The sequence below is a fragment of the Podarcis cretensis genome (assembly GCF_951804945.1).
Source record: "Podarcis cretensis genome assembly, chromosome: Z".
Taxonomy (NCBI): Eukaryota; Metazoa; Chordata; class Lepidosauria; order Squamata; family Lacertidae; genus Podarcis; species Podarcis cretensis.
The window spans coordinates 50,317,337-50,339,745 of NC_137184.1; the positions used below are offsets into that span (position 1 = coordinate 50,317,337).

General features: G+C 42.3%; 1 protein-coding gene across 1 annotated transcript in view; it reads right to left on the minus strand.

Annotated features, from left to right (window-relative positions):
- Nucleotides 1-1,107: 1,107 nt before the first annotated feature.
- SLC9A6 (solute carrier family 9 member A6) overlaps nt 1,108-22,409 on the minus strand; it is a 54,540-nt gene continuing 33,238 nt past the window's right edge. The window contains 5 exon segments of the mRNA XM_079962715.1: nt 1,108-4,326; nt 5,200-5,305; nt 7,355-7,434; nt 8,617-8,647; nt 10,854-11,007. Of these exon segments, the coding sequence (XP_079818841.1) occupies nt 4,054-4,326; nt 5,200-5,305; nt 7,355-7,434; nt 8,617-8,647; nt 10,854-11,007 (644 nt within the window). The 3' untranslated portion in view covers nt 1,108-4,053.

Below are 22,409 nucleotides of genomic sequence, written 5' to 3' on the forward strand. Positions count from 1 at the left end.
ACATGCCAAGCAGCTAAATGTATGAAACAAAGATGGGGAGCTTACTACTACATAAGGAGAGATTGTTTTTTAAAAATGGTATATCATTTTAGCAGAGATGCTCAGTCTGGGCAAAGGGAAATCGAGGGCAGGGGATCCTGGCCAGCACAGCAACCCACAAAATTTATGTGGATGACTACAAATCCTTAATTCATAACTAAGATACAGAAGCAATGCTGGCAGCTGATCCTCTCACCCATAAATTATGTACATTCAATTGCCACCATTTTGGAAAGCGAGACTGAAAGAGCCCCATATGTCTCCTCTGGAGCATGGCAGGGATAATATCTGTGCCTGATGTTCATGCCCCACTTTGAGCATGAATACATCGCTTGTGCCAGGGAACCTATATTCTTCCCAAGTGCCCACTTCAACAAATGACAACTTGCAACTTTGATCCCACCTTACAGGGTTATGGGAACTTTCCATGACTGCTATTGACAACAAAGAGGGAACATTTTTCTACCCTTTTCTGCAAAAGGGAGGAAGACTTTGGCTATTGAATGCACTTCATCCTTCTATTCCCAGCGAGACAGTAAAGAATGATGGGACGCTATATTGGAAAGAGGGTGCGTGGGCCCTAACCTCCAAAGCAAGACACAGAACACTGAACTGGGTAAGATCCAAAGAATAAAGCTTGCTACTCCAGAAATGTTAGAAAGAAGTATGCAAGCTTTAATACCACGAGAGATAAAATGTATTCAAATAAAATAAAGGGATTAATAAATATACTGATATATCCAATTGATGCCTGATCAACCAACTCTTGTGACAAACAATTGTGCCAAGACCAAAATGTGTTCCAACCATGTGGGACTTCCTCAGTGATCCAAAACATTTCCCCATATGATTTGTCACAGTAAATCTAGTCTGTCTGGATGATCTGCATTTGATCTTATGCATCATTTGTTGCTTCTCATATCTGGATCTATCATTTTATTTATTATTTATTATTGTATTTAAACATCTATATTAATCAACAACAACAACAACAATTGTATTGTTTACACCCTGCCTATCTGGCTGGGTTTACTTATTGAATACGGATTATTTATCGTGGCACTGATAAACATTTTAGTGTTTCACTTTACTGGATCCAGCTGCATCAAGATCTCACTGAATCTGCTACTGGTAGCCCCTCTCCGGCTCTCCTGTATTGAGAGGGGACTGGCACAGACACAGCATTGCAACGCTGTGACATGGGCTACTTTCTGCAATGGGAAAACAGAAAAGGGAGGCGGCCAATGCGAGCCTAAGAATTATTTCCCTCTGGTATTAACTACAAAAAAAATTCATCAGAACAAGGTCCAAGGGGGCACCAAGGGGCACAGGCACTCTCCCTGTTCAGGTGAGGAGTGCAGTGACACCCTGTGGACTAGAAGCGGATTTGTCAAGGAAGTTTGTTTCACAACATTCCACAGTATCAGACGGGGATATTTTTGTCAATATGATTACTGGTTATATCAGTTTACACAATATTTAATAAGAGGGGGATAAAGAGGTCATTGACTCTTGTTTGGAAAAGCCTTAAACAAAGGAAATCATTAATGTGCAGGTGATGTAAAAATCTCAACTCATGAACATTTTCCCTATTACTGTTTTAACATCAAACTTTTAAGATACAGACATCATATAAATTCCTGCATAGCGGGGGGGGGGGGGGGAGGATGTATCAGTACTCAACAACGAATTCCTATGATAACAATGGAAACCAGCATTTATTAATTTTTTAGGTGCAGTGGAGGTCCTACTTCTCTTGTGCAAGCTGGAGGAGAAGAAGAAAAACATGAATGGGGGTTGTTCTTGAAAAATTTCCCTTCGTTTCAATAGGGCTTGCATGAACAACCTCTATGGCTGTCTGCAGCCAGAATGTTCAATCTTAAAAGAAAGGACACAAATAACAAGGAACTGCATGGAAGCATACTTAAGGCATGACATTCAGACCTGAGAACATAAAAAAAAAAGTTTGAAAAGAAAGAGAGAAGTTATCTTGGTTTCTTGGCTGTATTGTAAGAACTCCACCTCCTGCTACTTTTGCACTTAAGTGCTTCCTGCTTAGTGCTGGAAAAGATGGGAACCATCACCCACTGATGAAAGTCAAAGGCCCCCAATTCTTATAAATACAAGAAGTCCGGCTGGCACCCCTAAGAAGCCAAGCTCTCTTGCAGGTGTGAACATGTGCCACACTCTCCCTCCTGGAGGAGATAGTCCAGGCTGCTTCTCCCTCTCCTGCTGCAGCTCCCTTTCTTCCATAAACCTTGTGCTATGGGGCACATCCACCACATAGGGGTCTGACTCCCCACACCTTTCCCAACACCCTGCTGCAACCGAGTTAGGGAATCTACTGCCTTTAGAGGGTGGCTTTGCTTCTCTCCAGCTTCTTGCTCTCTCTTTTCTTTGTACTGTTGTTAAATGGAATGATGTTCAAACAAATCAAAACCGGATTCTCTTCTTTTTTCAGGGTCATCACACTTTTGTGTTAGCAGAGCAAAGTGTTAAGTTTGTACAGCCCTATAGCACTTTGAGAAAAGGGGCAGAAATAAGAGCTGTACATTGAAAGGTTTTATATGGCAACTGTTTTCTCTGAAGAAAACATGGCATTCAGAAATCCTGGCTTCCCAAAAACACCCACTGCACCAAGTAAAAAAAATAAATCAAAAGGCTTAATAAAAAAAAAAAATCATGGCAGGATGAGGCTGAATACACCAAGTGCAATATCAGCGAGTTGTTCAGTGCTCTTCCTTAGGCAAAACAAAACAAAACAAAAACATGTAAATAATCTATGGCAGCTCACAAATATATTTCTTGTTTAACATGAAAGAGACACAAGAACAAAAACCAAAGGTTGTAGTTTTTTTATAGTCACATAAGCATGCGAAGAAGTGACCAAACCAAAGTGCAACTATACAGGATGGATGGGCAGACAACTCCCTTTCGGTGCTACCTAAACTGCCACTTTTGAAAACCCACACCTAAAAGTCTTAAACCTCTGCATGTCCTGTTCACACAGCTGAACTCCATGATATGGTGTGGAACTGGTTTTCTTGGCAACTATGCAGCAAGAAGAAAATTTTGACATAGCTGAAAGGCACAGCCACTCAATTGCAAGTTTAGAAAGGGAGCCAGCAATGGCTTCGTATGGCTGTTAATTGATCTAGAAACACTACTTAATTCTCTATGTGAAAAACCAAACTTTGCCCACTTTGACTGCTTCATAACTCAGAACCTGCCCCTGGCCCTATGGAATAAGGCATGAGAGAAATTTAAACACAAAAAGAAAACAAACACCCACCTTCAATCCAAGCACAAATCTTAAAGAACTTGCTTTTATGAATCACCTGGAGCCTTATTATGAGAAGCACCTGTTGCAACTGGAAGACAGATGCAAGCGGCTTCTGTCAACAAGCCACTGACCATTTGCTCCTTGACCGTTTCATCTATTACCATCACAGCTTCTTATCGGCTGGTGGCAGGTTTAGCATGCAGGTCATCATAATATCAAGGTCTGTTCTAACAAATCCTATAGCAGTGCTACAGAGAGGAAATTTCAGGTCTCCAGAGCTGCCATCCACTAAAGGAAGGCAGCCAAAACCACCTGCTCACCACCTGAGATGGACGTGGCAAAACACAACCCAAGATGCCACCACCACCACTACCTCCTTCCTACTCTCAGGTAAGTGATGGGAAATTGCAAAAGAAAAGCAGACTATTTGACACAAGTTGGGAGGGAAGATCTTGGCAAAAGCCCCCCCCCCTTCATAAAGGATATTTGTTCTAAAACAGTTCCACTGCTACACAGTACAGTCCATGAGTTTAACTTATGAAAATTAAGAGTCGCTCTTCACAAGTTGTCTCGTATGGGTAGTTATATTCTCCTAACACCATATAAATAAGTAATATTTATACAGCTTAGACATTCTGAGACATGCAGTAGTTTTTTTGTTGTAGGTAGTACATTTTTCTTCATGATTGTATGTGGGGGGGTTTTACTGATCACCTTGTTACCAGCAGATCTCATGCCGGCCCATGTCTGGCATTGTCTACTACATTTGAGGGTGGCTCTGAATCATCCATGGGGAGAACGAGGCGTGTGCCCCTTATGACAAGTTCGTGGTCCCCAAACCCAAGCTCCTGGTCCAGGGTGTCCTCGGAACCGTTTCCCGCCGCCCTTCGAGATGCGCCAGATGTCAAAGAATCTGTGTTCACGGTGGAATCCCCGTAGGTCAAACTGATGTCTCCGTCATTCAAAATAAGGTCTGAATCATCGTCTTTCAGCTGCTCTTGATTCTGAGTAAAAGAAAAGAGCTATTTTACCAAGCAGCTAATATGCTGAATTAATTTCTATTCCTGCTGCCCAAGATGTCTGACTGGCATAATAAAATTGGAAAGTTTTTATTTTATGACTGCAATTTTCTACAAGGTACCCATGTCCCAAGCAGGATATGAAGGTTTCACAACCTAGGCATGTTCCACGAGATTCAGATCCAGGACAATTGGGTCCTAACCCCACTGGAGTAGTCATCATTTCTCCCCTGCCTCACTTATACCTGTAAAATGGGGCTAAATACCTGCTCCACAAGAATATTGCTTAAAAATTAAGTCCATCTGCATTCATAAAACACCACAGAATTTATCTTCTTTGACTCCCATAGTATTTAACAATTTTATAGAGGCAAACAGGTCTCCCAAAGGCCATTACCAAAATCAAACTGCCAAGTTCAGAAGTATCCGATGCTTAGGAATGCCAATAAAGGGTGGTCTATTGGGAACATGATGAAGGTATGGATGGACTTTGACTGACCAAGCAACATTTACCGTATTTTTCCATGTATAACACCCCCCATGTATAAGACACCCCCTATTTTTGGGACAAAAAATTAAGTGGATTATCTTGAAATGTTGCTATATATGTTTATTGCACTTTTCTGATGCTGTTTGGAGCTGCTCTGAGCACGATTTTGAGCAAGAAAGTGGCATATGATAAATAGATAAAGACAGAAGCCAGTCTGATTTGGAAACTGAAAAGCAATCACAGCACTTGGTGGAAAAAGCTGCTCCAAGAATACAGTAACTGTTTTGCACAGCCAAACCTCAGCAGCTGCGGAAACACAAGATACACAGAAAGTATTCCATGGTCATTCTGGGAGGTTCTGCACGTACCTCATAAGCCTGAGGGCTGGTCAGGCACCTGGCAATGGGGCCACAGCAGCTTGGGAGCGTTGCTGTTAGCGGAGGACCGCTGTGCGTCAGGAGGGGCTTCAGGTAACTGAAGGGGGGCGTTATTAAGGCACAAAACACTTCAATGAGAGCACTTCATGGGTTTTTTATATAGCAACAACAACAAAAACAATTTATTATTTATACCCTGCCCATCTGGCTGGGTTTCCCCAGCCACTCTGGGTGGCTTCCAACAAAAGATTAAAAACAGATTAAAACATCAGTTATTGAAAGCTTCCCTAAACAGGGCTTCCTTCAGATGTCTTCTAAATTTCTGATAGTTGTTTATTTCTTGGACATCTGGTGGGAGGGAGTTCCACAGGGCAGGCACCACCACCGAGAAGGCCCTCTGCCTGGTTCCCTGTATAACTTGGCTTCTAGCAGCGAGGAACAGCCAGAAGGCCCTCGGAGCTGGACCTCAGTGTCCGGGCTGAAGGATGGGGGTGGAGACGCTCCTTCAGATATACTGGACCGAGCCTGTTTAGGGCTTTAAAGGTCAGCACCAACACTCTGAATTGTGCTCAGAAACGTACTGGGAGCCAATGAAGATCTCTCAGGACCGGTGTTATGTGGTCTTGGCGGCCACTCCCAGTCACCAGTCTGGCTGCCGCATTCTGGATTAGTTGTAGTTTCTGGGTCACCTTCAAAGGTAGCCCCACATAGAGTGCATTGCAGTAGTCCAAGCGAGGGATAACCAGAGCATGCACCATCCTGGCCAGACAGTCTGCGGGCAGGGAGGGTCTCATCCTGTGTCCCAGATGGAGCTGCCCTGGACACAGAATGGACCAGAATGTGCCTCCATGGGTCCAAAATGACCTCCAGGCTGCGCAGCTAGTTCTTCAGGGGCACAGATGCCCGATTCAGGAGCAGGGAGTCTACCACACCCACCTGCCCGCCCACAACAGGACTTAGTCTTGTCAGGATTCAACCTCAATCTGTTAGCCGCCATCCACCCCCCAATTGTCTCACGGCACTCTGAAGCCAAGGATATTAACGAAAACCTATTAAATCCCACTGCATGCATTCACCAAGAGATGCATACAACATAATCATGAAAATATACAGTAAAATCATTTTAAAATGATTGTTTTTAAAAAGTAGTAAAATATAATGCAAGTGACTGTTAAAAAAAAAAGAGGTTAACAACAGCGAGGCTCAAAAATATGATATATGATAAGTGGCAGCAATTGAATGTGGTATTGTACATAAAAAGCCCTGTGTAAAAATGCCTTGTGTTTTTCCAACAGGGAAGACACAGAGAGGGAGCCGGGTGAGTTTCAAGTAGGAATGCGTTCCAAAGTTGCCCTTATTTCGTGTTCAGCTCATGCCCACAGATGGCACTAAGGTCTTACTTTCCAGGCCAACTTATTCACAAAAGCAACACACAAGCAAGTGGTTCTGATGGGCAACGACTGGCTAACTGGCTACCCAGGATCAGAGCAAAGTGATTTTATCAAGACTTTAGTAGTCCTACCTAATTGTTCACTAAGTGGTGGTAAAAAGTTTCATCCAGTTTCACTTTCTGAAAACTGGTTTTCCAACGTCCCAAGAAAGCGGGGGGGGGGGGGGGGGGCTCTCTGCTCCTGTCGGGGCACTTCAGTAATAGGTTGTTTCTCTCGAGCAGGTCATGTGACTAGTCTGGCATGGATGGTTTGGCACTAGGACAAGCTGGAAGGTACATTGGCTCCATTCACATAACAAAAACTGCTACAGAGATACCAGGATTTTCAAAAGCAGGGGGTCCATGGCTTGGCTTTTGAAAAACTGCGGGTCTGCAGTACCTAGCAAATTGGGAACCACATTTCTAGGGGGCAGCCTGTGTGACAAACTATACCTTTGGAAAACATCCATACCTCTAGAGGCTAAAATAGCTGGCTGACTCTTTAAGTAACTGAAAATATGGCAGATTTATCACTCTTGACTCTTGACTGCCAGGCAATTGGCTTTATGAAAGACGAGGATCCACAGCTGAGCAGAAGAGACTTCTCAGAGAGGAGAAGCTCTCTTCCCCCATCATGGACAGAGGCAGATATTGGCCTCCTAGTACAAAGGAGGAGGAGAAAGAAGGAGAACCGGTTTTTGTTTCTCTTAAGGATACTTATGGTCGAAGTTGTACCACAGCCGGAATAACCAAGCGCTCTCTGCTCTGGTACTTCTCCTTTCGTTTTCCGGCACTCCCTGAAACAAATCAATGAGGCACAATTACAGTACTTTGGTTGACAAGAATCACACTCCAAACAAGGCATTTGGCAAGGAAAAGAAACTCTTCTGCCTGTGATAGCCTGGCAAAGCAATGGTGCCCGAGGCTTGCAAGCATTTTCAGTGATGTGAACCACAAACAGAAGCTTCCCTTTTCCTGCCATCCCCTCTTTCACTGGAAGGCCATGCTGAATTCTGTCCTAATTTCTGGCAGCTTAACATGTCCTCAGTTCCAGCAAGTCGAGGCACTGAAATGGTGCAATCATGCAGTGTTAGAAACAGAGATATGAAAGCTAGGAGCTAAATGGCACCTTGAACCTAGGTTATGGGTGCTGCAACTGAGTGTCTAGGCATGCTTTTTTATATCAAGAATACAAAGCTGAAAATGAATGAACTGCACCTAAAATCTTATGTTCATTTTTCACATGGTCCAGTCCTTCCCCTGCCCACCCCCCTGATATTATTAAGACAGACTCTTCTCTATTCTTCAGAGAGTAGCTGGAAGTGGGGAGGCAGAAAAAGGTCCTCCTTTCCTTCCATTCTGCAGTTTTAATCTGAAATCTCAGGTGCAAAGCTCAGAAACTGCTCACGCTAATGAAATTCCCTGTCACAAAATGCGCCTGGAACAGTGGGAGTTTCAAAAGCTGCTTTCACATACTCTTTCATGTGACTGGGGGCAGGCAAGGAAAGGCAGGGCCTACAGAGCAAGGAGAGTTGGCTTTGCTCTTCCTCTTCTTCATGTTGGCCCTTGGTCCCGAAACGGCACCAATCCTTCCCAGAAGCTTCTGGCTCAAATTCTGCACAGCTAGTCTCTAGTCTTGGGTTTGCATGCCGGTGCTTGTAATCTGCATGGGAAAACCAACAGACCCTCCCCATCTGCTTGGGACTGGTTTCCTCTGCCCATAATTATTCCCCTGGTGTGTTATTTCAGAAGATACGCTTGCAACAGAGTTCAAGTATCTACTCAGCTTCGAGGTGCCTTGAAGGCAGTCACTACTCTGCAAGGCTGCTGCAGAAACAGAACGGTAAACCGTTTTGCATACATAAATAAAAAATTGTTTACGTGAGGAAATTAACCAACATGCCACCACAACAAATGTGAGGATATCCACCATGGATACCCCTGTGTTAGAGGCAGAGAAAAAGAGCACAGCCACCTACCACGTTCTCCTGATCTGCATCCACACCAACCCTACAGAGAAGAGGAAACAATTACTCAAGTTCTCCTGTGGGCTTCATCTACAAGGCCTCTCACTGCCCAGATGTGGGCTTAAAAGCTAAAAACACAAGCCCACAGCACTTGCCCTTGGCAGGAAGGGTGCATGGTAGAAAGAAAGAAAGAAAGAAAGAAAGAAAGAAAGAAAGAAAGAAAGAAAGAAAGAAAGAAACCACCTTTTTTTCCTCACACAAAAATCAAACTACTGTTTTAAAAAATTAAATTAAATTATGAAATGTCCATAACAAATTACACCTGCCTGCTCCAGAGTCCTTTTAAAGGTTTTCATGTTGCTGTGGACCACCCTAACGTTTTGCAGAAGGGAGGCATGGAATAACTTAGTAAATGAAGCCCCACTAAGTTCAACAGGACTTACTCCCTGCTAGGCTATGTATGTCAAGCCCTGCAGTCTTAGATTTCTAAGCTAATCCAACTGTATCTGGCCACTGATTTTATCCTTCTCATTAAGTCATGTGACCAAGGAGACCCCCAGCGACCAAGAGGGACATTTCACAAGCACACTTTCCCCATCATTCAGTTCCTGCTTAACACTCTTTCTCACTTCAGAAAGACGGACCCTCAGATTCCATTGTTATGAAGTGGGGAAATGTGGAGCAAAGGGTTTCTCTTCCTTCGCTGGCTTCCTGGTTTTCACCCCCACAAATGATTACAGGCTGTAGAGGCACAGTTGCTTCTCAAGGACAAACATGCACACCTGAACTATGTTTACTGAGATGAAAAGTCTCTGATAGGATTTGAAAATAAAGGCTAATAATTATGTGGTCCATTCAGTAAGAACCATTTTATCTGTTCTAGATTTCTCGTTCTATGTTCTCTGAAAAAAGTTCTTCATCTGGAATCTCAGCACCATTTTAATAAACTGCAACTATTTGTTATGCCACTTATTAATGAATTGTGGCATTTATTATTTCTTCCAAAATGAAACGTGAGCACCCAGCGCTTGGGCAGCAAAATGGGGCCACCTACAGACAAGATAAGGGTTTCTCCACACATGAGATCTCACCAGGTATCCCCCCAAAAAGGGAAGGAAAAAGCTGTAAATGAAATAATTAAAAAGCAACATAAGAACTCGTGCTTAGAGGCCTCAGGGACCCACAGAAATCTGAGGGCAGTAGAGGTGTGATGGGTGGGAGGCAGGGAAAGTGAGCGGGGGAGAGTGGGCATTTACCTGCTCAAGCCTGTGATAACTGAACCAGCTGGATGACAAGCTGCACAGCAGGTTTCCTTTTTTCCCCTTTCCCCTTTTTTAATTTATTTCTTACAGTATTACATTCAACAAAAAGAACATCTTTTAACATTTCTTACATTCTGTTTCTTACATACATATACAGTCAAACCTCGTTCTGCGTCTGCCTCCGCTTGCATCCGCTTCAACAAACATCTGCAGCAAACCCGGAAGTACTGGAACGGGGTACTTCTGGGTTCGCCACTCGTGCATGCGCAGAAGCGCTAAATCGTGCATGCGCAGACGCGGAGCTTTGATGTGCGTCATTTTCAGGTTGTGGCGGGGCCTCTGGAATGGATTCCTGCCGTAACCCCAGGTTCTACTGCATCACTGTACGTTTCCCCCCTTTATATCCCTGTGACTTCCCTCCCCCCATGCTTAGCATTATTTATTTAATTTTATATTATTTTAATATTGTGTATAGCAATATACTTTATATAAAAACCCGTATAATCTTTTCCAACTTTTATCCTAACTTTGCGATCATCAGTCTAAGCATATCAGTAAGTTTCTCTTGGAACAATGTTTTGCCTTATACTCCTCTACACATTCCCATTCTTTCCTCAGTTTTTGATTAAATTGTAATCTGATTGCTGCCATCATTTTGCCCAATTCAATAAATTCACAAAATTTAATTTGCCAATCTGCTACTGATGGGACTATATCTCCCTTCAGGTTTTTTGCCAGTAAAACCCTAGCGGCAGCCGTCACGTATAGGAATATTTTTTTCTTATAATTGGGGATGTCTTTTGTCACTAGAAGGAACGCTTCTGGCCTTTTCTCAAATGTTATTTTAAACATATTTTTAAATTCTTCATAAATATTACTCCAGAACTTTTTGATTTTATCACATCCCCACCATACACGATACATTGTACAGATCACAGCAAGATTCCTTATTTAAGGCAACAGCACAGGACTCGAACCGACACTCACCTGATATGAAGGCACGACAGCATAGGAGTGGTGCCACCTCCAAACACCCAGACGGTAAAGAAGACGATGAGAAGCGTTGTACTGAACATCATCTGCCGCGCATAGGTGGCTGTGTCCCGAATGGCCAGCGCAAAAGCCATGGCTCCACGGAGGCCTGGGAAGAAAGGCTCATCAAACCTTGTGTGGCCTATGGCTGGGCTCCTAAGAGCCTATTCCATTTCTGTCCCGGAGTCTGAATGCAGTGTATGCGTGTGTGTGTGTGCGCGCGTGTGCGCGCGCACACACACACACACACACACACACACACACACACAAAGCTTTTCTACTTTTCACCTTTCGAGTGCAAACCCCAACCCACTTCCCGCAGAAAACTCTCTTCCCTTTCACGTGGTGTTGCAGGAGGGGAGTGCTACTGTTCCAAGCTGCAACTTTCAGCAAAAAAGAATCTTGTTGTGACTTCAAGATGAACATAGTCATTATGGCATAAGCTTTTGTGGACCAGAATCTACAGTATGATCACAGGGCAGCTGTCTCCCATCTCCAGCTGGTACACAGGTGGAGACCCTCCCTGTCTGATCAGACTGGTGCATGCTCTGGTTATCTCCCACTTAGACTACTGCCATGCGCTCTATGTGGGGCTCCCTTTGAAGGTGACCCAGAAACTACAACTAATCCAGAATATGGCAGCCAGACTGACTGGTGACTGGGACCGCTGAGACCACGTAACACTGGTCTTGAAAGACCTACATTGGCTCTCAGGAAGTTTCCAGGCACAATTCAAAGTGTTGGTGCTGACCTTGAAAGCCCTAAATAGCCTTGGCCCAGTAGACCTGAAGGAGCGTCTCCATCCCAGATGCTGGGGTTCCTCTCCCAAGGGCCTTCTGGCGGTTCCCTCCCTGTGAGAAGTGAGGTTACAGGGATCCAGGCTGAGGGCTTTCTTGGTGGTGCCGCCCGCCCTGTGGAACGCCCTCCCGTCAGATGTCAAAGAAATAAACAACTATCTGACATTTAGAAGACATCTGAAGGAAGCCCTGTTTAGGGAAGCTTTTAAAGTTTGATGGACTATTATATTTTAATATTTTGTTGGAAGCCGCCCAGAGTGCCTGGGGAAGAAATAAATTATTATTATTATTATTATTATTATTATTATTATTATTATTGGCGAGGCAGCAAACAGGTGGGGTTTCTTCTCGCTCTGCCTGCCTGCCCTCCTCCCCTAAGTTGGGAAGGCTGCTGCTGCAAGAGCAAAGTGTGTGTAGTTGCATTTGCACAAGTAACATGTGTGTGAAGAGATTACGCTGTACTTCTGCAGAGGCACGAGAGAAAGACGTCCAGAGCAAGCTGCACAAGGGCCTAGATCCTGGTCCATGCTAGGACTCTTAACGTGTTAATTAACACCTTCTCATTCATGCATCATATTCCACCCTGCCTTAAGGCCAATCCTTAAGAGATGCTTAGATCATCTTTTAAGCCTCTGCCACTGGAATGATGCCACCTTCATGTTTAGTGCAGTGAAACCAATCAAATGGCAGGAGCTCGTATTTTTGCACTTTCATCAATTCTCGGCCTTTTGGCTAAGATCAAGTGTCGTATTTTTGCACTTTCAAGAACACGACAAGTACAAAGACAAATGCAGATAAATACAAAGATAAATATAGGGGACAGGGCAAAATCCTCTCTCTCCATTTCATCTGCATCAGGAACAGCTGTACAATTACTGTTTGGGTGCCTGAAAGCAGGGATGGAGGATGGCTAATGAAACTGAAGCTGACCCAGATAAGATACTTTGCCTGTGGAAATGGAGAGTGGCCTGAAAATATCTTGACTTATTTCAAGATAACTACATTAAACTATGGAAAGAGATTTAAAAAGAGTAGAGATTTGGGGAAGGATTAAACTTTTCCTACTAGGGAGAATTTCAGCTATCAAAATGAATGTGCTCCCCAAAATGCTGCTTTTATTTCAACTGATCCCGATTATTGACAAACCAAGTTGCCTCTAGGAATGGAAAAGTGGTATTTCTAAATTTGTCGGGGTGGGGGAGCCACGAATTAAACACAAAATTTTGATTGACACAAAAGAAAGAGAATTGGCAACTGAAGATGACAGAATATGCAGAATTAGCAGGTCTAACAAGTAGAATAACAGAACAAGAAGAACAGGTATTTAAAGAGGAGTGGTATTTTTTTGTTGAGTATAATGAAAATAATTGTGCACAGTTAAAAACGCTGGCAGTATTAAAGTAACTCAACAATATAACATATTCTGAACTGATGTAAGATAGGAAAATTAAATTAGATAGATATATTAGGGGGACTTCCGGGTTAGCGCCATCGGTAATGGCGGATTCCCTCTGACTTTGAGGGACCAGCTCTGCGGAAATCGGGTCTGTACCGCTGCGGCGAAGCGGAGACCCTTCAAAAATCACAGGCGGGTGAAGCCTGTGAGCGTGGGACTCGGTGGGCACTCTTTGCGCCCCCCAATTTGCAAGGAAACCCGACTACGGGCTCTGGAGCGAAGCGGGCGAGTGGCGCGGTGCTGTGAGTCAACTGCTTCTTCCACGGAGCGAAGCCGCACAGCCGTTACCGGAGAGCGCTGACTTTTTCCTGTGACAATTCGACTACAAAAGCAACTACCCGTGAGTAGGATAAATTGAAAAAAGGAAGGGAAAAAAGGTCTAATTCGGTACCGAAGCGGGGAGGCATAAACAGGAAGTCCGCCTTCCGCTTTTTGTAAATAGACTAAAGCAAAGAAGTTGTAAGCCAAAGCCTTGGAAAGTTGATCGGAAAGGACTAAAATCCCAACATCAAAATAAGTGAATTCCCCCCTTTGTTGCAGGAGAGGAGGGGGGAGAGGTTTGGACTATATTTGCCTGCAACAGAGAGGGAAGGAAATAAAAATCTATTGCTCAAAACTGGGAACGGACTGCCAATGGACAATAAGACTGCCGCATTGTGAGATGCACTGTTTGTGAATAGAATACGGAGGCATACAATTTGGACAAGAAAATTGGCTTCCAGGTGGAAAATTCAAAATTGGAAACAGAACTGTTAGATCCCAAAATTAAGATTTTGTCAAGAATGTATAACTTGCTGTTGAAATGGAACACTCAGGATGAAATGGTGAAATCTGCTATGATAAAATGGGCACAAGATGTGGGACACAACATTATGCTGGCTGACTGGGAACAGTTATGGACCACAGGTATGAAGTTTACGGCATGTAATGCCTTAAGAGAGAATATTATGAAAATGATATACAGGTGGTACATGACACCAGTGAAGCTTGCAAAAATATATCATTTGCCTGATAATAAATGTTGGAAATGTAAAGAGACTGAAGGTACATTCTTTCACCTTTGGTGGACGTGCCCAAGGATTAAGGCTTTCTGGGAGATGATTTATAATGAAATGAAAAAGGTATTTAAATATACCTTTTTGAAGAAACCAGAGGCCTTTCTCCTGGGCATGGTCGGCCAATTGGTGTCAAAGAAGGATAGAACTTTTTTTATGTATGCCACAACAGCAGCAAGAATACTTATCGCAAAGTATTGGAAGACACAAGATCCACCCACCCAGGAAGAATGGCAGATGAAAGTGATGGACTATATGGAGCTGGCGGAAATGACTGGCAGAATCTAAGAGGAGGCGTGTAGTGGTGATAGGGGATTCCCTACTGAGGGGAACAGAAGCAGTGATCTGTGGGCCTGACAAGATGTCTCGGGAAGTGTGCTGTCTCCCCGGGGCTAAGATCCAAGATGTAACTGAACGACTGCAAGGAATCATAAAACCCACTGACAAATACCCCTTCCTCTTGGTTCATGTGGGAACCAATGACACTGCAAGCAATAGCCTCCAGAAGATCAAAAGAGACTATGAGGCTCTGGGCAGGAAATTGAAGCATTTAAATGCACAAATTGTCATCTCATCTGTCCTCCCAGTTGAACGACGTGGCCCAGGGAGAGAGGGGAAAATAGTGGAAGTGAACAGCTGGCTTCGCAAATGGTGTAAACAGGAACGGTTTGGATTCTTAGATCACGGACTGCAGTTTCTTGAAGATGGACTTCTGGCAAGCGATGGGCTGCACCTCACAACGGTTGGGAGGAATGTTTTTGCCAAAAATCTCAGAAACCTCATCAGGAGGGCTTTATTTTTTTAATTTTTTTAATTCTTTTTTATTAAGTTTCCTTTACAACCAACAAAAAACATTAAACAAATAAAGATGCCAAAAACCAAACAAAGAAGACAGAAAAATTAGAAAGGCACAAAAAAACAGGAAAAAAACCCAAAAAAAACAAAACAAAAAAACCCAGATATACATGACAAAAACCGTTTCAGACATACAAGCTGACTTCCTTCCCTGCTGGATTCGGGTTTCTTAATTAAAAACTCCATTTTCTGCAGCTGGTATTATTACTGGGTTGTACATCGTAAGTTTTATAACAGACCTGCTATAGTTGTTAAGTTTCTATGATTTCCTTCAATATATGCCATAAATTTATTCCAGTCGCCAATAAACTTTGTATTTTTTTGGTTTCTAATTTTTTGTGTCATTTTTGCCAATTCAACAAATTCAAATAATTTAGATTGCCACTCCCTCACCGTTGGTATATTTGTACTTTTCCAATTTTGTGCAATTAGTATTCTGGCCGCTGCTGTCGAATATTGAAACAAGGTTTTGTCTTCTTTTCTAATTTCATCCCCAATAATTCCTAATAAAAAGGCCTCTGGTCTTTTAGAGAAGGTGTATTTAAATATTTTTTTTAACTCATTGTAAATCAAATCCCAAAATTTCTTCACTTCTTCACACGTCCACCACATATGAAGGAAGTTGCCCTCTTTTATTTTGCACTTCCAGCAGGCCTTGTTTCCTGTTTTATACATCTTTCCTAATTTTACTGGCGTTATGTACCACCTATATATCATCTTTTCTAAATTTTCTCTAATTGCAACACTTGCCGTAAATTTTATTCCATCGTTCCATAGTTTTGACCATTTTTCATATTCTATATTATATCCCAGGTCCATCGCCCATTTTATCATAACCTCCTTAATTTCCTCGTCTTTAGTGTCCCATTCTAATAGTATGTCATACATTTTGGATAGTAACTTAGTTTTGCTTTCAATTATTTCTATCTGAAATTTGGATTTCTTTTCGTTTATTCCTACTTTTTTGTCTTCCATCCATCTTGCATTTATTTGATGATATTGTAGCCAGCCTGTTAGTTTTCCTTTCAGATCTTCATATGGTCTTAATATCCAGCCGCCTTCAGATCTTATCAGTAGGTCTTCGTAAGTCAATCTTTGCCCTTCCATATTTGCTTTTTAAATTATTAAGATATCTGTTGGTGACAACCACCACGGTGTTTTCCATTCTAATTTTTTTTGTTTTTCTCCCAAACTTCATATAGTGGTCCTCTAATAATATGGCTTGAAAACCCTTTATGTACCTTTTCTTTATTTGTCCATAAGTAGGCGTGCCAGCCGAACCTATTGTTGAATCCTTCTAAGTCTAATAAGTCGGTATTTTCCAAAGTTATCCAATCTTTAACCCAACAAAGGCAGGCGGCCTCGAAGTATAATTTTAAATTCGGGACTGAAAATCCCCCTCTTTCTTTTCGATCTGTAAGTAATTTGAATCTGATTCTTGGCCTTTTCCCTTGCCATATAAATTTCAAAAGGGTTTTCTGCCAATCCTTAAAATATTTTGGGGCCTCTAATCACTGGGATGTTTTGAAACAGGAACAACATTCTTGGGAGTACATTCATTTTTATTGCCTCCATCCTACCTATCCACGAAAGTTTAACTCTATTCCAAATGTCTAAGTCTTTTTTAATTTCTTTCCACATTGTCAAATAATTGTCTTGAATTAGATTTATGTTTTTTGGTGTAAGCCATATTCCCAGATATTTTATTTTTTTAGTCACCTTAATTCCATGTTGTATCTCTAATTTTTCTCTTTCGTCCTTTCCCAGATCATTTTTGTCTTTGATTTATTCAATTTAAAACTAGATAGTTTGCCATATTCTTCTAATATTTCCAGCGCTTTGTTGATACTTTTTTGCGGCTCTTCCAGGGATAACATCAAATCATCCGCATAGGCTTTTAGTTTATATTCCTTTATTCCTACTTTAATCCCTTGAATCTCTGGTACTGTTCTTATTTTATTCGCGATCACCTCTAATACCATAATAAACAAAAGCGGGGAGAGAGGGCATCCCTGTCTTGTTCCTTTTTCGATTCTAAAGGTATTTGTAAAATTGTTATTTATAATCAATTTGGCGGATTGGTTCAAGTATACTGCCTCTATACCTTTCAAAAACTCACCCTCTATCCCTGCTTTCTTTTTTTTTTTCATCATTCTTTTTATTAATTGATTCCATAAAAGAAAGTAAAAACTAACACATGTATAGAAAAGTCAGGGTACAGAAAGTAAAAGGAAATAAAGGAAAAGAAGAATTACAGAAAAAAGTAAATAAGAAATACTTTCTCCATACTTTTTAGTAAGAACAACGAAGAAACATTATCAGATGCCTTCTCTGCGTCTATGAATATCAACGCCGCAGGCACTTCATTTTTAGTTCCCAAATATTCAATTATATTTATAGTATGTCTTACATTATCTTTCAAAAACCTGTTTGGGAGGATTCCTGCTTGATCTTTGTGAATTAAATTTACTAAACACTTTTTCAATCTGTTCGCCATAACCTCTGCAAAGGTTTGGATTCTTAGATCACGGACTGCAGTTTCTTGAAGATGGACTTCTGGCAAGCGATGGGCTGCACCTCACAACGGTTGAGAGGAATGTTTTTGCGAAAAATCTCAGAAACCTCATCAGGAGGGCTTTAAACTGACTAATGTGGGGGAGGGAGACAGTGCTCCTGAAGGTAGGAGTCTATCAATTGATGAAGATGATCATCCAAATGTCATAGACCAAATGGAGCAAACAGCACACAGACCTAGTGGTGGGAGGAAAAAATCCTTAATTAAGAGACACGGGGGAATGATTAATGGACTTCAATGTCTGTACACTAATGCGCAAAGCATGGGTAATAAACAAGATGAGCTTGAGCTCTTGGTACAGCAAACTAAATATGACATAATAGGCATCACTGAAACCTGGTGGGATAAGTCCCACGATTGGAATGTAATAATGGAGGGATACAATCTATTTCAGAGAAACAGACCAGACAAGAAAGGAGGAGGAGTGGCGTTATATGTCAGGGATGTGTATACCTGTGAAGAGATCCAAGATTTAGAACCTCAAAGCCAAAGTGAGAGCATTTGGGTCAAAATTAAGGGAGAGAAGAATAACAGGGACCTCATTGTGGGAGTTTACTATAGATCCCCAAGCCAAACGGAGGACATAGATGATGCCTTCCTGGAACAGATGGCCAAGCATGCAAAAGGAAGGGAGATAGTAGTAATGGGGGACTTCAATTACCCGGATATTTGCTGGATGTCAAACTCAGCCAAGAGCATAAGGTCAAACAGATTCCTCACTGGCCTTGCAGACAACTTTGTTGTCCAGAAAGTGGGAGAAGCAACAAGAGGAACAGCCATTTTAGATCTGGTCCTAACCAATGTTGATGACCTGGTTAGTGGGGTAGAAGTGGAAGGATCATTAGGCGCGAGTGATCATGCTCTTCTGAAGTTTACTATACAGCGGAAAGGAGCAGCCAAGCATACTAGGACTCAATTTCTTGACTTTAAGAAAGCCAACTTCATAAAACTTAGGGAAGTGCTGGGTGAGATCCGATGGACAGTAATACTAAAAGGAAAGGGAGCTCATGATGGCTGGGAGTTTGTTAAGAGGGAGATAGTAAAAGCACAACTTCAGGCAATACCAATGAGACGGAAACATGGGAGGTGCCTAAAGAAGCCAGGGTGGCTATCTAAAGAACTTTTAACTGAGTTAACATTAAAAAAGGATGTGTACAAAAAATGGGAAAGGGGGGAAACCACCAAAGAAGAATTCAAACAAATAGCCAGCACGTGTAGACACAAAGTCAGAAAAGCTAAAGCACAGAATGAACTCAGGCTTGCTAGAGAGGTTAAAAGCAACAAAAAAGGATTTATGGGTATGTTCGTAGCAAAAGGAAGAACAAAGAAACCGTGGGGTCATTCAGAGGAGAAGATGGTGAAATGCAAACAGGGGACACAGAAAGGGCTGAACTCCTCAATGCCTTCTTTGCCTCAGTCTTCTCCGATAAAGAAAACAATGCCCGACCTGAAGAATTTGGAGCAAATGATTCAGCAGAGGAAACACAGCCCAGAATAACTAAGGAGATAGTACAAGAATACTTGGCTAGTTTAGATGTATTCAAGTCTCCAGGGCCAGATGAACTGCATCCAAGAGTATTAAAAGAACTGGCAGATGTGATCTCAGAACCACTGGCAGTCATCTTTGAGAATTCCTGGAGAACAGGCGAAGTCCCGGCAGACTGGAGGAGGGCAAATGTTGTCCCTATTTTCAAAAAGGGGAAAAGAGAGGACCCAAATAATTATCGCCCTGTCAGTCTGACATCAATACCAGGGAAGATTCTGGAGCAGATCATTGAGCAAACAGTCTGTGAGCACCTAGAAAGCAATACTGTGATCATCAATAGTCAGCATGGATTTATGAAAATTAAGTCATGTCAGACTAACCTGATCTCGTTTTTTGACAGAATAACAAGCCTGGTAGATGAAGGGAATACAGTGGATGTAGCCTACCTTGATTTCAGCAAGGCATCTGACAAGGTGCCCCATGATATTCTTGTAAAGAAGCTGGTAAAATGTGGACTTGACTATGCTACCACTCAGTGGATTTGTAACTGGCTGACTGACCGAACCCAAAGGGTGCTCATCAATGGTTCCTCTTCATCCTGGAGAAGAGTGACTAGTGGGGTGCCACAGGGTTCTGTCTTGGGCCCGGTCTTATTCAACATCTTTATCAACGACTTGGATGATGGACTCAAGGGCATCCTGATCAAATTTGCAGATGGTCCCAAACTGGGAGGGGTGGCTAACACCCCAGAGGACAGGATCACACTTCAAAATGACCTTGACACATTAGAGAACTGGGCCAAAACAAACAAGATGAATTTTAATAGGGAGAAATGTAAAGTATTGCACTTGGGCAAAAAAAATGAGAGGCACAAATACAAGATGGGTGACACCTGGCTTGAGAGCAGTACATGTGAAAAGGATCTAGGAGTCTTGGTTGACCACAAACTTGACATGAGCCAAGAGTGTGATGCGGCAGCTAAATAAGCCAATGCAATTCTGGGCTGCATCAATAGGAGTATAGCATCTAGATCAAGGGAAGTAATAGTGCCACTGTATTCTGCTCTGGTCAGACCTCACCTGGAGTACTGTGTCCAGTTCTGGGCACCACAGTTCAAGAAGGACACTGACAAACTGGAACGTGTCCAGAGGAGGGCAACCAAAATGGTCAAAGGCCTGGAAACGATGCCTTATGAGGAACGGCTAAGGGAGCTGGGCATGTTTAGCCTGGAGAAGAGGAGGTTAAGGGGTGATATGATAGCCATGTTCAAATATATAAAAGGATGTCACATAGAGGAGGGAGAAAGGTTGTTTTCTGCTGCTCCAGAGAAGCGGACACGGAGCAATGGTTCCAAACTACAAGAAAGAAGATTCCACCTAAACATTAGGAAGAACTTCCTGACAGTAAGAGCTGTTTGACAGTGGAATTTGCTGCCAAGGAGTATGGTGGAATCTCCTTCTTTGGAGGTCTTTAAGCATAGGCTTGACAACCATATGTCAGGAGTGCTCTGATGGTGTTTCCTGCTTGGCAGGGGGTTGGACTCGATGGCCTTTGTGGTCTCTTCCAACTCTATGATTCTATGATTCTATGAGACCTGGGAGAAGAGTCGGTAGAAGAAGATTGGAAGAAATTTAAAAACTATCTACAGAAACATTGTAAAATTAAGGAATGTTAGAAGGATGTTGGAATGAAGTTATGTGGTTTTAGCAGTAATGTTACAAAGGAGTATGTAAAAATGGATTGTTAATAGGTGAGAATGTAAAGTTATAATATATTAAGATAAATTATTAAGATAAAAGCAAAAATGGAAAGGATTTGCTGAAATCACTAATTGAACTAGAATACAAAAAAGGGAGGTGTGAGGAGGTCAGGGAAACAAGCAAATGAAAGACAAGACATGGAAAGGTTGATTTGTTTTTAATTGTTTTTACTTTTCTGTATTTTGTATTTTTTGCTTCTTTATCTTTTTTTTCCTTATTCTTGTAACTTTTTTGAAACTTTAATAAATAATATTTTTTTAAAAAATAGATAGATATATTAGAATATGTAGGAATGTTGGATAAGATAAATGAATCCTGGAAGGGGAGGGAGGGAAGGAAGTCAGTGAATGTATGGTATAATAAAAGATGTCTAATTTGAAATGTACAATTTGAAAATTTAATAAAAATTAATTTGAAAAAGGTGCATTATCTGTGGGCTGGTGCTTCTCAGGTCCAAAAATTAGGTAAGACAGCTTGTTCTGGCAATCTTCTAGAAGGGAGATGCCTGGAGTCGGGGGGGGGGGGGACTTCCTAGATTCCAAGCTGCTATTGCATGTCTGAGTACAAATCAAAGTATTGGTGCTGACCTTGAAAGCCCTCAACGGCCTTGGCCCAGTAGACCTGAAGGAGCGCCTCCACCCCAGACGCCGGGGTCCCTCTCCTGCAAGAAGCGAGGTTACAGGGAAGCAGGCAGGGGGCCTTCTCGGTGGTGGTGGAACGCCCTCCCACCAGATGTTGATAAGCAACTATCCTACTTTCAAAAGACATCTGAAGGCAGCCATTTTTAGGGAAGTTTTTCATGTTTCTTGCTGTATTGTGTTTTTAATATTCAATTGGGAGCCGCCCAGAGTGGCTGGGGAAACCCAGCCAGATGGATGGGGTATAAATAATAAATTATTATATATTATTATTGCAGGCCCATGTGACAAGGATGCAACCTATACGGAGCTACAGCTGTTTCTCCAGCTATGGCCATTCTAGGAACAACCTCTGAGTTAGACTGTTGTAGTGTTTGGCTTCCCTTGAAGATGATCCAGTATTTGCAGCTAGCGCATAATGCTGCTCTCTTGCAGTGAGATGGGATCATTTTACACTTAATTTGAAATCACTGCAGGAGAGCAACCAGGCCCAGTTCAAAGTATAGGTACCAACAAACCAATTCCAAACAGCTTAGGACCCAAGTGTTTGAAGGAGTGCCTTCTGCAGTACTACCCAAGCCAGGTTTTGACATCTGCAAGAAAGGCCCTGCTAAAGGTTCCCTCGTTGAGCATAGCCCAGTAGGGCTACTATACACAGCAGGGCCTTCTCAGTGGTACCACCACCTTTGCTATGAAACGCCCTCCCTGTGGAGATCTGGCTCTCTCTCACTTGGTCTGCATTCAATCAGCAATTAAAAGCTCATTTGTTCCAGCAGGCCTTCATTATGTAGCAATAATAATAATAATAATAATAATAATAATAATTTATTATTTGTACCCTGTCCATCTGGCTGGGTTTCCCCAGCCACTCTGGGCAGCTTCCACAAAG